Source organism: Alexandromys fortis, unplaced genomic scaffold, assembly GCF_014885135.2.
Source record: "Alexandromys fortis isolate MF-2015 unplaced genomic scaffold, M_Fortis_MF-2015_v1.1 scaffold_3, whole genome shotgun sequence".
NCBI classification, from domain to species: domain Eukaryota; kingdom Metazoa; phylum Chordata; class Mammalia; order Rodentia; family Cricetidae; genus Alexandromys; species Alexandromys fortis.
Window position 1 is genome coordinate 30,610,136 of NW_026067909.1, and position 17,026 is coordinate 30,627,161.

Below are 17,026 nucleotides of genomic sequence, written 5' to 3' on the forward strand. Positions count from 1 at the left end.
TCTGCATCTTCACTTGAGTGAATATAAAAAATAATTTCGTCCTCAATAAAACTGAAGCAGCAAGCAAGCGGTTCACTGACATGTCGCCCGATTTTACCATGTGCTTTCTGTCCTCGCAGAGCTGAAAGTTAGCTCGCTGGGTCTCCCCCTTAAGTGTCCCAAGAGACTGAGGGAGGCTGCAGAGCTGGGCAGGCAAATCCCTGACAGTGATGTCAGCAAAGGGAAATAAACAGTCAGGCTGTGAGTGATGGTTGCTCCCAGCTAGCCCTGTCCTGGCACCTGAACAGCAGGCGAAAGGGAGTTGTCTCATGCAGATTGGACTGTCTGCCTCCTTGACTGTGTGAGATTCTGAGTCAGTGGCAGAACAAGGCCTTGAGTGAACTGCGCTAAGCAAAGGAAAACTACAGGAAATCGCTGAGCTTAGTCTATTGGGGGTCATCTAAAGGAGGAAGGGGAAGGGACAAGCCTGGACCAGGCTTAGAAGCTACTGCAGTAACACATATTAGAAAGACCAGGGTTTGAACTGAGGCGCTGTTTGAACAGTGTGGTCTAGAGGTGTCAAGGAAGCAGGTGCCATAAGACTTTGTGGCAAAGCGACAAGGACTGGCAAGTATGAAATGACATGTGGATGCTCATATCCTCACTGTAAGGGTAAATAAGGGCCACCGAGAAAGAGTGATGTCTTCACAGGGGACAAGTTATTTCAAACACTCTGATCTCCAACTCAAGAGGTATAAGAAACCAACACGCAGGACTGAAGGTGTCAGAGGGCACTTGGGCCATGACAGTGACTCTGGGAGCAGGCAAAGGGTGAGCTCATCCAGCACCCATGTTGCCCTGTCCCAGAAGGATGCTTCTCAAGGACAAAACCCACACACGGTTAACACGTGGGGAGCCGAGAATGTGAGTGTGGGTCCCCAAGGCATCACCAGAGGAAACTTCAATAGGAGGGAGGAAATCATGGAAAGGCCACTTGAGGGGAGACTTTGCCAGTGTGCCCACATCATGCAAGGTCACAGAAAGATGAGTTCAAAGAACAGAGACATGGATCTGGAAAGAAAGTTCAGGAAACCAAGGGCAAATACTATGGGAGCATCCTCAGTGGGTAGGAAGTTGAGCATCGGATGATGGAGAAACAAAGTAGACAAACAAGTAGTTCCTGAAAGAGGGGAAGGGAAAGAGAAAGGAGAGTAGGTGAAGTATGCTGAAAAACATGATAGATGATGATAATGAAAGTGATGATAGATGGTTAGGATGATAGATAAGTGCATAGACAGATAGATAGATGATAGGATGTTAGGTAGATGATAGATAGATGATAGAAGATAGATAAAAGATAGATAGATAGGATGATAGGTAGATGATAGATAGGTGATAGATAGATTATAAGATGATCGATGATAGATGATAGAATGATAGGTAGATGATAGATAGATAGATAGATAGATAGATAGATAGATAGATAGATAGATAGATTATAGGATGGTAGGTAGATGATAATGGATAGACAGTTGATAGAGCCACCTATACAGATGTATACACATACACACATGTATACACAGGTGACTGAATGAAAGAATGCTTAGATAGGAAGGTGAATGGGTAGATGGATCGATACATACATACTTGCAAGTATGGATAGAGATATAGGTAGCTAAATAAACTGGTAGAAAACTAGATAACATGCACACACGTGCACACACACACACACACACATGCAGACATTTTTCATGCCTATTTTCTGTCCTGGCCACCTTGAGCTCTCTCTCCCTTGGGCTCCTCCTTCCCTTAGAGAATCATTTTAGAGCTGATTGCTTTTCTTGCATGCCCAGCTGTTTTGCCTTGTGCAGAGATGAGGTATTCATCAAACACTCAATCAGCCCCAGCGCTGGTCTCATTTCACAGCCCTGGAACCGAAGGCACCGAGCCGAGGTTAATTGCTGCGGCCAGGTTTACAGCATAAGTCGCTGGTGACGGCACCATTAGAACTTGCAGCAGAGACTTTCTATGTAATCAGCTTGTTCACCATGCCTCCTGCCCCTTCTGCCCCCTGCGCCCTGATGTGACAGAGTGATTAGTATCGGATTTGAAACAAGATTTTGCAGAGACCGGAGCACCCCAGGGTTGCAAGCACCTGCGAAGGGTAGCGTCGTGACAAGAGGCAAGTGAGAGCCAAAATGTCACCCTCGCCGATTAGAAATTTCTGATGGCATCAGCCCGTCTTGTCCCAGCAGATAACTCTCACAGTGCACCAGTGAGGGGGCCAGGAATAAATGGAGCTAGACAGTGTTTACCAGGGGCAAGGGAGGTGACACCGAGAAGCAGGAGGGATTCTGACGGACAGGGGCAGCAGCAGCTGTGCAGGAGGGTGGGGGCGAGGCCCGCAGAAGGGGCCAGGCCGCAGCAGCAGCAGCAGCAGCAGCAGCAGCAGCAGCAGCAGCAGCAGCAGCAGCAGCACTGACAGGTGGAAAGCAGAATTAAAAGCTGGAGAGATATGAAATGGAGTTTGTTCCAGCAAACTTGCATTTTACAAACTGGGCGTGACAGCCAGAGCCGTGACAGCTTTTCTCCCAAGCAGAGCCAGGGACTAGTTCTGGTTTCTCCTTTCCAATATTTTCATCCACCTCCCACATGAAGAGAGCTGCTTTTGCTTTTTTTTTTTTTTTTTACATACAATGGGAAACATTGATTTTGCCAAACCAAGCTTTTCTATGAAACGAAATGCCTTGGTGGGGTGGAATCCTGTCAGGGATGTGAACACATTTGCGGATGGAGGTTATGAGGTTTGTTTGGTGGCCTTAGGAGAAACCGAGAGGGGAAAGATAACTTCTAGAAAGGAGTCCCTGGCTGAGAGAGACAGCCCAGTCCTTCGGCTTTCAGCGTTTCATTTGACTTATTATCTTTTTTGTATTTTCTTATCTGTTTCACTTGCTAATTTATTTTATTTTAGACAAAGGGTTTCACGTGCCCCAAGGTTCATGCCCCAGGACTCCTGGCACCACTGGCAAGCGAGAGACGGCAGGTGTGCTCTGCCACGCTTAGCTTACCTAGTGCCGGGCCCTGAGCCCATATTCTACTAACTGAGCTACACCCTAGCCTGAGCTTTGTATTTTTAAAAATTCATTTATTTATTTATTTTTTCCGTTTTAGTTTTTCAAGACAGGATTTTTCTGTAGCCATGGCAGCCTGTCCTGGAACTCACTCTGTAGGCCAAGCTGGCCTCCAACTCACAGAGAGATCCACCTACCTCTGCCCCTGCCTCCCGAGTACTGGGATTAAAGGCATGCACCACCACCACTAGGCTTAAAAGCTCATTTATTTTTAATGTGTGTAGGGTGATTTGCATTTGCCTGCATGTGTGTATGTGCAACACATGTATGCAGTGTCCATAGAGGCCAGAAAAGAACATCAGAGCCCTGGGACTAGATTTAGCAATGGTTGTGAGCCAACATGTGTGCTGGGAGTCCAATCCAGGCCCTCTGTAAGAGCAACACATGCCCTTGATCACTGAACCATCTCATCAGGGCCCATGGTTTACTTTTTTAAACCACCTTTTTTTTTTTTTTCGAGACAGGGTTTCTCTGTGGTTTTGGAGCCTGTCCTGGAACTAGTTCTTGTAGACCAGGCTGGTCTCAAACTCACAGAGATCCACCTGCCTCTGCCTCCCGAGTGCTGGGATTAAAGGCGTGCGCCACCACCGCCCGGCCTTTAAACCACCTTTTATTGGGGGGGGTACATATTGAAATTTATATGTACCCCTCCTCCTTCCAGCTACTCTCAGTTAAATCCCTCCCATCAACGAGTTAATAGCATCTATTGTATCATTATTGTTACATATATATGTGTGCGTACTCATACACGTAGACACACACAACCTGTTGAGCATGTTCTTGTTGTCTGTGTGTCTGTGGTTGTGCTGGACAACCGTGGAGCTCCTCCCTGGGCAAAGCCAACTATCTTCCCTGGGGTCCTTAGCTGCCTTAGTTCTCCGGTGGGATCCTGTGAATATTGCCAGTATGTGTTGATGGGACCGCTGATATTGCCCTTGCTCCCTTGTGCAGCCGCTGTTAGGAGAGTCACTAAATCACTCTTTTGTGGTGCTGCGCACACATAAAATGCTGCACACAGAACAGGTACACATTGATGGGTGTGGCGGTCCCCACATCAGGCGAACCAGCGCAGCCCAGTTCGCTGAGTTAATCTAGTCACAATTATTATGCTGGTGACAAGAACATGTTACCATAAGTAGTGTTCCTGGGCCACTTTTCAGCAGTACAAGGTTGTGAACCTCAGGCTCCTCCACATTTTTCATACAAACTCAGAACTCCATCCTGCCTGGGAAGCACACTGAAGGTCTGTGTTCTGAAAGGCCTACTAGGAAATCTAAATTGCTTCGAGTTTTGCTCCTGGTACAACAAATGAGCTTTTCTCCAGAGAGTCATGCCCGTAGGACCTGAAGCCAGCAGGGGACTCCCTCTGCATCGGACTCTGGGGGGTCTGGAGGGACGGTTGCTGAATACTGTGCCCCACAGATTCTGAGTGGGCAGTTCAAGATGCTCCTGGCCTCCCCCCAAGTCTGCGTCTGCCCTAGCCTTGCCTCGGTGGCCTTCAGCTGGGGGGCAATCACGCCTACCTTGCTTTCTAAATTAATGAGACTAGTTCTCATTTAAAAATCAGGGTTGCTAAGCACTAATTATTATTCTATGCATCCTCAAAATAAACCTCTCGAGACAAATGAGCTGGAGGAGGCCAAACGTGATGGCAATGAGGTAAGTGCTTCTCCAAAGAAGAGAAAGGAGCATCCCCAGCTTCCAGGGGCGCCCTATATTCCAGAACATTGTCTGTGGTCAGCAAATCCTCCAAGGGGCTAGAATGCCAGGCTTGTTATTTCTATTTAATCTTCAAGGAAGAGGAGGGGCAGGATTTGCCCTCCTTATCACCATTTGCAGCCCTGGCTCCCACTCACCCCTCACTGAGCTGACTCACTGCTTCCTGCTGGGGCTGTGTCATTACTGCCCTCGTGAGTGATAGCCAGGGATTCAGCCCCATTCCTCAGGCCAGCCCTCTCTTTGACTGGGCTTTCTTCTCATGGTGCTTTTGCTTCTAAGTGCCACTGTGAAGTCTGGGATGTACACGTGCTGCCCTGTCTTCACTGAGCTGGCTGACAGTTCCTGCGGGGATCACCTGGCCCTGGAGGACACACTCAAGGTGACCTTGTTCTCATTAGCTCAGAATTCAATTGCACGGTTCACTTCCCTTCCTATCCCCAGGGAGGAGGGTTCATAATTACAAACCCATCCCACCAATTATGGACCCCAGGCATCTGCTTGGTGCTTCCTCCACTGTCCCCCTCCAGGTGCCTGCTGGTTTGCAAAAGTGGCAAACAATAAAGGGAGGCAGAAAACCGCCTTATGTTACATCCTCAAGGGAGACCGCACCGTCTGAAACAATGCGAGCATTTTCTAAGAATAATCCACATTTACAGTTCTTCCAATGCATTTCTCTAGGCGGAGTTGTTTAATGGAAGCTTTGCGCTACCGTTTTCGTCCAAGTAGGCCAGCAGGATAGCACTAGATTCGGTCCCCTCGACGGCATAATCTAACGGGATGTTCCCATTCACATCCTGCAGAAGGACGTTGGCTCCAGCCTGTAAGAAAACAAACAAAAATCAAGAACATTGCTGAGGGATGGTGGAGGAAACCACAACACTTTTTTTTTTTTAAAGAAAAATACATTAAATAATTTGTGGAGAGTCCAATTTGCAAAATGTCCCACTGAATCTTGCAATATCATAGCCCCTGCACTGGTACTTGAAGTGACTGTTTTCTTGAAGCGCCCAAGCCACAAGGAAGTCTACACGTGGGGTCTCAGGGAGCAAGTCAAGCTTGGCCTGATCATCCTCCACGTCTATTTCGTTAGGCTTTGTCCTCTGTGGGAATGCACCAGGGTACCGTCCTCATAGTGCGTTGACCCAGTGTCTGTGTTGACAGTTCCTGCTTGCTTTTGATTTTCCAAGAAACCTGTTTTCTAGCAAGAAGCAATTTGTGGGTGTCAAGCGTTGACTTCTTGAAACACGCTATCCTAGATCCCGGAGCTTCAGAGAACTAAACCATCATGGCATCTCTACGCGCAGCTGTGCTCCAAGGTTCCTGCAGACAGAGTGGAAGATTTCCTTTGACCCTTGGAAACTGGCCACAGAAATGGTCCTCACTGCACTGTGTGACCCAAGTGTAGGGCAGCAGCCCTAGCTGCCCTCATTCTTCCAGCGCCATGACTTGAGCCTCCGTCCTTCTACCCCAGAAGGAGGATCTGTTCCTTGCGTCTGTTTCTGTCCTTGCCAGCGTTCTCTAGTTCAGAGCTTATTTCCTCTCAGTAGCTAATAGTTGTTTATATTTAGTATTCCTAGTTAAAATGATTAGTAGGGATTCTGGTTCTCAGATGCTGCAGAGGGACTGAGGATGAACCATGGTGGTCTTCTACACAGAGCTGTGAGCTGGAACAAACCCTTCCTCCCTTAGGTCGCTTTTGTTTCGGACACTTATCACACACAGCAACAGGGAAAGAAACTAAGACCGAGTTTAGGATGTTTGCTTTTCGTAAGTTCGCGGCTCTCTGTCTACTAGGTTGATATACAAACAAAGATTCGAATCTTTCATAGAGAATTAGACCACAGGCTTCAGAATGAAGGAGATGGTACAGCCAGTGTCTTAGTTAGGGCTGCTATTGAGTATAATGAAACACCACAATCGAAGGCAAGCTGGGGAGGAAAGGGTTTATGTGGCTCACACTTTCCCATCACTGTGTTCATGGATGCAGCCTTCAGCAGTGGATATGTTCATGAGAGGTGTGAATGTGTTTGTTATGTGGTCCAAGCCTTTCTGTGTGGGACCAAGAAGACAGCATCAAACACAAGGCTAACTTTGTAGGAGTCAGAGTGCACATTTGACTATGTGAAGAACTGTTTTATTACAAGGGAAAAGAAATGAAAAGTTGAAAATTTTGAGCTAAACTTTTCAACTAGAAAGTGTACAGTAGAGAAGCCTGAATTTACCTTTAAATATCAAAAAGAGAAGTTTCAAGAGTTTCTACACATTTCGTAAACATTAAAGAGTATTTTAAAACAACTGATGGCTAGCCTCTATTTTAAAAACCCAGGGTCTCCCAGGCAGCCTGAGTAGTTGCCATAGAGCCAGAGGCAGAGCAATCATGAGTTGGGATTAGGGCAGCTCTAGGACCTCATCAGGGAAGTTTCTTTGTGCAGTGGATGGTGAGCAAAGTGCAGAGAGCAAACAGCCGTGGAGGTTCAACCACGGACAGGATAGATACATCCCACCTGTCCCCAGTGCTCAGTGACCACTGAGGGAGAAAGGGCTGAAGGATTGAAGGAGCCAGAGGAGGGGAAGACCGGGGCAAAACGGTATCTGCTGGGCATGACAGAGCTGCTATGTTCATGAGCTCACAGTTTTACCAAACAGGATCAAGCCAGTCAGGAGCCCAGCATGGAAGGGGCCAGCCCCGACCCCACAGCTGAGGAGCTATTGACACCTGATGACTTCTGGGGGATGGAGAGTCAGTTTTCTTTAAGGATGTGATTCCTGGTGGGTCAATCCTGGTCCCCCTGGATAATTCCATACTCAAAAGTATAGGGACAACACAAAATGGAAGGGAGGAGTTATTAAACTTAAAAAAATAATACCACTGAATCACCAACATATCATGTACATGAAGAGGTGAAAACGTGGATTAGAAACTGGGTATGTGTAAAGGGACTTGAAAGCAGAAGTAGAAGGTAACCACACTTCCTCTTCATGCAAGAGAACCTATTTACATGTGGGATATTATAATGGTCTCAGCCATGAAGATGTGCATGCATGTTTATATATGTGTGTTCACGGGTATGCGTGGTGTGTGTGTGTGTGTGTGTGTGTGTGTGTGTGTGTGTGTGTGACTGTGCACACATGCAAGCTCCTCTGTGTGGAATGGCCTCCTACAGCACATCCTGCCCCTGACATGTTGCGTTTCTCATTCTGAGAGCCCTGGTCACAGACCATCTTACTTGGGAAGAACCTTCCAGGTTAAGACACTCCTAGCTTTGGCTTCCTTTCTCTCCTGCTGCAATAGCAAAAATACTATGACAGGAGTGGCTTACAGGAGAAAGGGTTTATTTCAGCTCTCAGTCCTAGGTTACAGGCTATCGTGGTGGGGACTAAGGAGTTTGAAGCTGCCAGTCACATGACATCCAGTCAGAAGGCAGCAAGGCGGGCGTGTGCTCAGATCCGTCTCTTTTTGGTTCAGGGCAGGGACCAGCCTCTGGGATAGTGCCCCGGACATTCAGGGTGAGTCTGTCCACCTCCATCGCCCAGTGAAGAAAAATTCACGTAGACAACCGGTGGGACAACCTAACCCCCACACAGTCCTTCACTGACACTCCCAGCTCAGTCATTCCAGACTCTGACCTTTAAAATTAACCATTACAAGCTGCAGGGTAAAATACCTTTTCTCGGCAGCACGGGCACCCAGCCCAGGCCATTCTACCTGCAAAGTTCGAATTCCACTAGCGAGCCGAACCCCTAGGACCAACAGAAATGTTTATTTGTACAACATAAACTGCAAAGCAAATCTTGAAATTCCTTTTGGAAGATAAATTAATCACATCATGGTTGCTTTTTATAATTAGGAAAGTGATGATGATACATTTTATATGTGCAAAATCAACAGGGACTCCTCAAGCCAAGTGTGCAAGTGAACGCTTGGCAGATCCCACTGGAGGCCGTGGGCACATTTCCTCTCTATTTATTCATACTGGGAAGCCATTTAATTTCCAATTTGCCCTAAACTTTGTTCTTGATGTATGAGAGTTGGGACCCACATATATCATTTCCTCTAAATGAGATTCGTTTTAGTTCATGCCAGATGACATATGGGCCAATAAACATTTTATTGCCTTGTGCTAAGTAACAATTTAATCTCAACAACTGTGTTTGTACAAGGTTTTACTTAGTAATAATTCCTTGTCACATTAATATTGAAAGCTTAATAAAAAGTCATGTAATGGAATTGCAATGATAAAATGCTACTTCTTTCTACATGGTTAAACTTTTTGGTAACTTCTCATATTTGAATAATTACAGATCTACTGAAAATGGAAAGGCTAGCCCCAGAAAGCTTCATGCCTGTTATGAGTTTGTTCTCCTGCCCTCTCAGAATGACATTTTGAAACGTTAATCTCAAGTTCTTCATTTGGGAAGACCGTCGTCATTGGAGACCATGCTAGTGTAAAGGAGTGGCCTCAGGTACCGTGGGGCACTATTTCAAGGTGCCCAGAGTCCTTAATAAGAGAGGCATTTGGATGGAGACAGAAACCTGGTGGGACACAGAGCTGGAAATGGGGAAGCAGAGCTTGGACTAATATTAAGGCCAAGGCAAGCCTGGTTCTCTCGGGAGCTGAAAGAGTCCCTTGCCTGTAGACTTTGAGATGTGTGAAAAAGAGCTACTTGTTCTGAAATCCATAGCATGTAGGCTTTATGACTGCAGGGAACTAAGATGGTGTCCTGTGCCTGCACAATGGACTAAGTGTTTCTGCCCCTTTCTGAATTCATATATGACAGCCTAGACCACAGAGACAATATTAAGAGCTGGGGCAGTTTGGGGGATTAGCTGGGAAAGCTGGAGCCCCCAAGGTGAAGATCAATGTCTTTATGAAAGAGACCTCAAGTCTGTAGAACTGGTCAAGTTCTGGCCAGATGGAGAAAAAAAATTATTATTTTGTAAGATTTATTCAAAACACATACGTATGCATGCCTGCTTGTGTTTGTGTATGTGTATGTATGAGTGTATTCAACCCCCACTGGAGTTCAGGAAAGGGGCTGGATTCCCTGGGACTGGAGTTGCATTCTGGAAACCAACCAGGATCCTCTGCAAGAAAGGAAAGTGTTCTTCACTGGTGCAGCATCTCTCTAGCCCCTGAAAGATACAAATTCATGCCCCGCTAGAGATCCAGAGGCATGAGGAATAAAAAGAGCATTATAGGCAGCTGTGCCGTGGTTTACAGCTGATATGAATAAAAAGGTTCCCTGAAGAACAGACTGCCCCCTACTGGCGAAGTTGAAGGTCGTTGGACACACCTAAACCTGGTAAGAATCCCCCAACCCAATCATGAAGATGTGTTTGACTCATGATGGATTTCATAAATCCTTTAGGAAGGAAGTGTGTGCATTCTCTTCAAACTCTTCCAAAGCACAGAAGCAGATGGAAAATTGCCACGTGTTTTACTAGGCCAGCGTTACCCAATGTCAAAGATGAACAAAGGCTGAAATGAACAAACTCTCAAGAATACAGGCACCAAATTCTCAGTAAAAATATTAGCAAACAGATGGAACAATACATAAAAGTAAATCATACACCACTACTGGCAGGGCTTCACTGAGCTGTTGGTAGGGTCCTCCCACCTTTGCTTTTAAGAAAGAAGACCGACCTGAGAGAACCAGGCAGGTCTTGGCTCATGGGGGCCTGTATACACAAGGTTCACATAAATTCACGTAGGCACACAGACTTACACATAAAAAAAATCTTAAAAAATAATTTGTATCTCTCTTACTCTGGTCAGAGGTTCAGCATTTGAAAATCAATAATGCGATATCTCACACTAACAGTCTGAAAAGCCACAAAGCATATGCTCCTATCAGAGGCTATCAATGAAGCATTTGACACAATCCAAGACCTGTAGAAAACCAGGAAGGAGGCATAGAGTGTGACTTCTTCTGTTTGACAAAGAGTACCCGACAGCTAACACTGCACTTCATGCTAAGGAAGTGGAAAGCTCACAGTAACACCAGACACTAGACAAGGTGTCCCTTCCCATTATTCTTTCCCAAAATTCCACAGGATGCCTTAGCCAACAGAATATGACGTGAAATAGGGATAAGAGCTGAACCCCTGTGAAAAGTGGAACGGAACAGCATTTTCTCACTAATGAAATGGACTTTTACACAGAAAAGGTTTCAAAGTCAGAACAGAAAAGAGCCTGCCCTGCCAGGTGAATGTCTCGGTCTCAGGACGGAAGGTCGTCATGGAAACAACTTTTCTCCATTGCTGCATTCTGCAGACGTGGGGGCTACCGTTGCTATCAGGACACCAGGGTAATAATTAGTTAAATGATGAAACTAAGAACTGATTATGGAACAAGAAGAGATGGAAGACACCCAAGAAAGCCGTCCCAAGGCACAGTTGGGGAGGGAGCCCATAGCAATGGGCAGGAATGCCAAGATAACAGTTGTTCCAAACTTGTCTTGCAGAATCAATAAAATCCCAATTACAACCCCAGAAAATTATTTGGCAGACACCAACAAACCAATGACAAAGTTTCACAGGATTGGAAAGAAACCAAAATATCTCACATAATTAAAGCAGAACAAGGTTTTAGCTATCCTGGGATTTTGCTTTTCCATACAAAAGAAACTGTTCATCAAAAGAACAAATAATCCATTTTTAAAAATGGGGTACCGATCTAAACAGAGAACTCTCAACAGATAAGTCGAAAATGGGTGAAAGACACTTAAGGAAATGCTCAACATCCCTAGCCATCAGAGAAATGCAAATCAAAACAGCTCTGAGATTCCATCTTACATTGGTCAGAATGGCCAAGATAAGAAAGACTGATATCAATTTATACTGGAAAGGATGTGAGGTAAAGGGAACACTCCTGCATTGCTGGTGGGAATGCAAACTGGTACAGCCCCTTTGGATATCAGTATGGCGATTTCTTAAAAAAAATTAGGAAACAATCTACCTCAAGATCCAGCAATATCACTTTTGGGTATATACCCAAAGGATGCTCAGTCATACCCACAAGGACATGTGCTCAACCATGTTCACAGCAGCATTGTTTGTCATAGCCAGAACCTAGAAACAACCTAAATGGCCCTCAACTGAAGAAGGGATAAAGAAAATGTGGTACATTTACACAATGGAGTACTACTCAGCAGGGGAAAAAAATGACAAATGGATGGATCTAGAAAACATCATATTGAGTGAGGTCACCCAGACCCAGAAAGACAAATATCATATGTCCTCTCTCATAAGTGGCTTTTAGACATAAAGTAAAGAAAAACCAGCTTACAATTCACAATCCCAGAGGATGTAGACAACAAAGAGGACCCAAAGAAAGATAAACTTGGATTTAAATAGGAAGTAGAAAAAGACAAGATCTCCTGAGTAAATTGGGAACATGGGGATCATGGGAGAGAGTAGGAGGGGACTGGGGAGGAAGGGAGGGGGCAGAGAAAACTATATAACTCAATAAAAACAATAAAAAAGCAGAACAAAGTCGGACTTCATCCAAGCACAAGACTGTCAGAAGATATAATTGACACGTGTGATATTGCTGAAAAACATGTATGAAGAGATCAGTATACCTGCTCTTCCTATCTTCCTACACATACACACACACACTCACACACATAGACACACACAGACACACACACAGACACATAAAAACTCACACAGACATACACAGAGACACAGAGAGACATACACATACACACACAAATAAAGACAAAACAGACATTTTTTTCTCTTTTAAAGAAAGCAGTCTCTCATAGTGAAGGTTTTAGACACAGAAAGGACCAAATAAGAAGACTCCTTACTTTAAAATCTCATAATCTTTGAGTGGGGACATCTTTCAGGACTCGGCAGAGATGCCAGGGCACCAGGCTATGAGGGAGGAGGCTGCTGTCAGAACATTTACTACCAAAGCCAGCAATCAGCCCTGTCTGGTGAGGGATGGGGAGGTCACTCTACAGTGATCTCTATGGACTAGGGAGGTCTTTACAGTGATCTCAGAGGCCTCAAAGCAGCAGGTTCTCGCGTCTCGCATTCCCAGCAATCCCTGCCCAAGGCTTCCATTATTAAAGCAGAGAGAGAATTAGCAGCATGTAACTTTCCTTTGGATTGTAGATCGTTGGCAGATAATACAGCTGGTAATAGAGTTGGGTGGCCCACTTATTCATTAAGGAACTGTGTGCTGAACTTTTATTATGATTAAAATGTGCTTTGAGAATTTAATGCTTACAAATTTTTCATGGCAATAAAAATTAAAAGCCTTTATTATGGCTGTTTAAAGAATTTATAACAGTTGAGTTATACTGGAACAGAGTTTTATAGCTCCCTCTGTGAACCTACTTAGGTCAATGGTTACTACTTGGGGAGACCATAAATATTTATGTGTGCCCTTGTTGCCATGGTAAATACCACAGTGAAGCATGTAAGAGACAGAAAACAGTCCCTGGGATCCCAAGGGGTTGGGATGAGTAGTATGTCCAGTCATCCATCCTAAGAACATCCCCAAAAAGCCTCAGCATGAAAGTTTGCCGTAGTGGTAAGGGGAGGGTGGCCCTACAGACGGTGAGGACAGAGGTCTAAACGTGACGTCCCAGACCAAAGAAGAAAACTCAGTATGGGCCAGCGTGAGCATAGTGATCTAGCAGACGGTGAATGGAAAAGCTGGGAGAGCCCTCTGGAAGAGTTACATCATAGAGAGGAAGGAGAATTAGAAGGGAACCCCTGACGAGCTTGGGTGGGAAAGAGATAAGAAGGAAGGAGGACATGGCTAAGAATGGAGATGACTGATTATCCACGCAGAAGGCAGCTCAAGAGGAAGAAGGGTCTGGAAGACTTCAGGCTGGACCTCAGCAGCAGGCTGAGCCATGGGGCATGAGACAGAGGGGGGAAGAGGAGAAGGGAGAGTTGGGAAGCCAAGAAGGAGGGACCAAGAGAGCAGAGGCCAAGAAAGTGGCATAGCCAAAATGGCGGAGTTCTATTTGAAGAGCTGGAGAGTTCAGGGTGAGGGGACAGGGTCTGCCAGGTACCAGCAGTGCTGAAAGAGTGACCAGCATCTGACCACCGTCCTCCTTGAAATGCTAAGGAGCTCCTTAGGTGTACTGGTTTGAGACCTAACAGTTCTTCAATGGGCTGTGAACTATCCTTTAAAGATGTGGGGCATGCGTCAGAAACAAAGGTAAAAGGGAAGGAAATGGGGGCACACAGAAGGGTCTGTGGGTGAAATGTTCCCCCTCCCACAGCCTGTGTTTGAATTCTTAGTCCCCAGCTGTCTTGGGAAACCACAGAGCTTTTAGGAGATGGGGGTGGGGCTTAACTGGAGGAAGTGAGTAGCTGGGGGCGGGGCTTATGTAGAGCCCTGCCTCCCTTGAAACCGTGACTCAGAACCAGCCCCTCCTCCCTTTAGCTGCTCTGGCGGATATTCTGTCATTATCTGGGGAAGGTAACCAGTGTGGCAGGCAGGGAACTGTGCACTATGAGAGATGGCATAACAAAAAAAAAAAAATCAGCAAAACTAAACTGTCTAGACTATGCAGTGACGTTTATATGACAAAGCTGCCTGCTATTAAAAGCCATGTTATTGAAGAAAGTCTTCAGGTCTGGAGACATACAGAGAAAGAGGGCACTCCTGACCTCCACCCCTCCTGACCTGAAGCTATGGAGCTGTGGCATCTTATTTCAGAGCTTACTGAAGTACCAGGCTGTGAGGAGAAGGTGCAGGGCTGAAGCCAGCAGTCAGTACTGCATGGCGAATGGGTCTGGAAAGGGAGAGGACTCTCTGATGTGGGGCTGGCCACACCCTCACCCTTGAGTTACCTAACACAGATAGGCTCCCTTTGGGTCTCAGGAAGAGCATATTTTTAGAAGTGACAGTCTGGCCTCACTTCAAACTGGAGGGAGTAGGGCTGTCTCTGCTCTTCGGCCTGCTCTCGGGACCCTTCCCCTCCTACTGGGTTGCTTCGCCCAGCCTTGATATGAGGGTATGTGCCTAGACTTATTGTAACTTGTTATGCCTTGTTTGGCTGGTATCCCTAGGAGCCTCACTCTTTTCTGAAGGGAAAAAGGAGAAGGAGTGGATTTGGGGAGAAAGGAGTTAGGGAGTGGCTGGGAGGATGGGAGGAAGGGAAAATTGCAGTTAGGGTGTAAGAGAGAAGGATAAAAAAAAATCTACCTTAAAAAAAAAACCCTAATCATGGAATGGTCATTCTGGTGGCTTCTTTTCTGGCCCTTCGCTTCCATCTCGCAGTATGAATTTGATGATTTCTCTAAATATTCTGATAGGGGAACACTGGGGTGCCAAGAATATCATAGTACTCGATGGTCCTCTCCCTGTGATGCAAGTGTTCATCGTTTAAAATTTTATCCCTCGCCTTTGGCTAGACTTTCCGACTCTCTACAATAAACACAGTAAATTCCTCTGGACCGTAGTCTTCTGAAAATAAGTAAAAAACGAAACTGTCTTTGAGGCGAAAGCCCAGAGTGGCTCCGGCATGCCTCTAGTAAGTCTGACGTCTGCTGAACGCAAAGGTGAGAAGAAATTTAGACACACTGACGATTATCTGGGGAGTGAGCTGCAGTGACATTTGGATCGATGAATGGTTGGAATATAATTAAAGGTCGGCTCTCCAATTAAAAGAAATAGTTTTACAAGGAAGCCCATTGAGAACGTGTTTCAGAGAAAAGGCCAGGGAACAGGGTCATGAGGTGAGGACAGCTGGGGAGTGGGGGAGGAGAGAAGGGAGGAGGGTGTCATGCAGTACAGAAATGCAGCCTGGTTCCGTGTCATTTGAGCTGCACATCCTTGGAAGGCATGCATGCCCTCTGCGGGAGGCTTTGTGTGCAACACACGTAGGTGCTTGGTAAATGTTTATTGACTAAAGCCTTGCACGGAACCAGCCGGTGCCCCTTGCTCATTAATCATTCATTCAATTATTGTCCCCAAAGCAGCCTGCTTACTTTGTTAAATGAATGTTTGGCTGGTCAGAGTCTATACCTGCCTTGAGAAAACACAGATTTATAAACAGACTGAAGGATTGGGAAGTTGATGTTCTCTGTCCCTCAGTGTCTTGCACTGATGGCCTGAATGTATGATCTCTCTCTGGCATCTTCAAGTAACAGCACGTGTGTGTCACTTTCTTCCTTTGGTTAAAAGTTACGGCTCAGGGTAAGGGCCCTGGCTACCAAGCCTGAAGACCTTACCTGGAATACACATGGTGGAAAAGAAAACCAATGCCCCAAATTGTCCCCTGAGCTCCAAACGCACACCACGGCACACTCATGTACACTCATGTACACACACACACACACACACACACACACACACACAGTAACTGAACGCTGGAGGGGTTTTTAAAAGAATATCCTATTCCCATTTTAATCTTCCACTCAATGACGTTTATACACATAAACAAAGAAACCACAAAATTTTAGTCTGGTTTTCACCCTTCAGGACGAATGTGATTTGCGGTTCTCTCCATCCTTGCCTACCACTTCTGACTGTCTAACAGCTCCTCCCAGAAACACAGCCTCCAGGGGGATTCTCTAGGCTTTTCCCTCTGCCTTTCACAACAAGCTCTGCTTTTCTCCTCAACCTGGCTTCTTTCCCTCTCTCTTTGCAGCCTCCTGCTTCCCTAAAGATGGTTATAATTGGCTTACTTTTCAAGTGCTCTTTCTGTTTTTAGAGTCCACGTTTCCTGGGTTGATCTGATTTCCTGCTGGCTTCTGCTGCCTTCACATGCAGATATGATGCTGAGTTCCAGAGCAGCTGCTCCTGTGCTTTCCCGGGCAGTCTCCAGGAACCCCAGAGCTAACATGTCCTATAAGGACACACGTGTGCTTCCCTGGGCAGAGTCTCCAGAAACCCCAGAGCTAACATGTCCTACAAGGACACACATGTGCTTCTCCAGGCAGAGTCTCCACGAACCCCAGTGCTAACATGGTCTACAAGGGTCACATGACCCTTCTCTTACAGATTTACCGCTGGTGTTTACTTTTGTGGCAAACTGTGCCAGTCCTTCAAGTTTCTACAAAACACACTGTTGGAATAATTATATAGATGTGTGGGGTGGGTGTGTACACATATATGTATATATAATTTTAAAAATATTTCTTATTTCTTGTGGGGAGTGGAGCAAGCTCAAGCTCTCTCTCTCTCTCTCTCTCTCCATCCCTCCCTCTCTCCCTCCCTCCC

General features: G+C 45.9%; 1 protein-coding gene across 1 annotated transcript in view; it reads right to left on the reverse strand.

Moving 5' to 3' along the window:
- The window catches only part of Myo16 (myosin XVI), a 297,006-nt gene that overhangs the window by 262,656 nt on the left and 17,324 nt on the right, over positions 1 to 17,026 (reverse strand). The window contains exon 4 of the mRNA XM_050136512.1: positions 5,539 to 5,647. Coding sequence (XP_049992469.1) covers positions 5,539 to 5,647 — 109 coding nt within the window. The remainder of the gene's footprint in view (positions 1 to 5,538; positions 5,648 to 17,026) is intronic.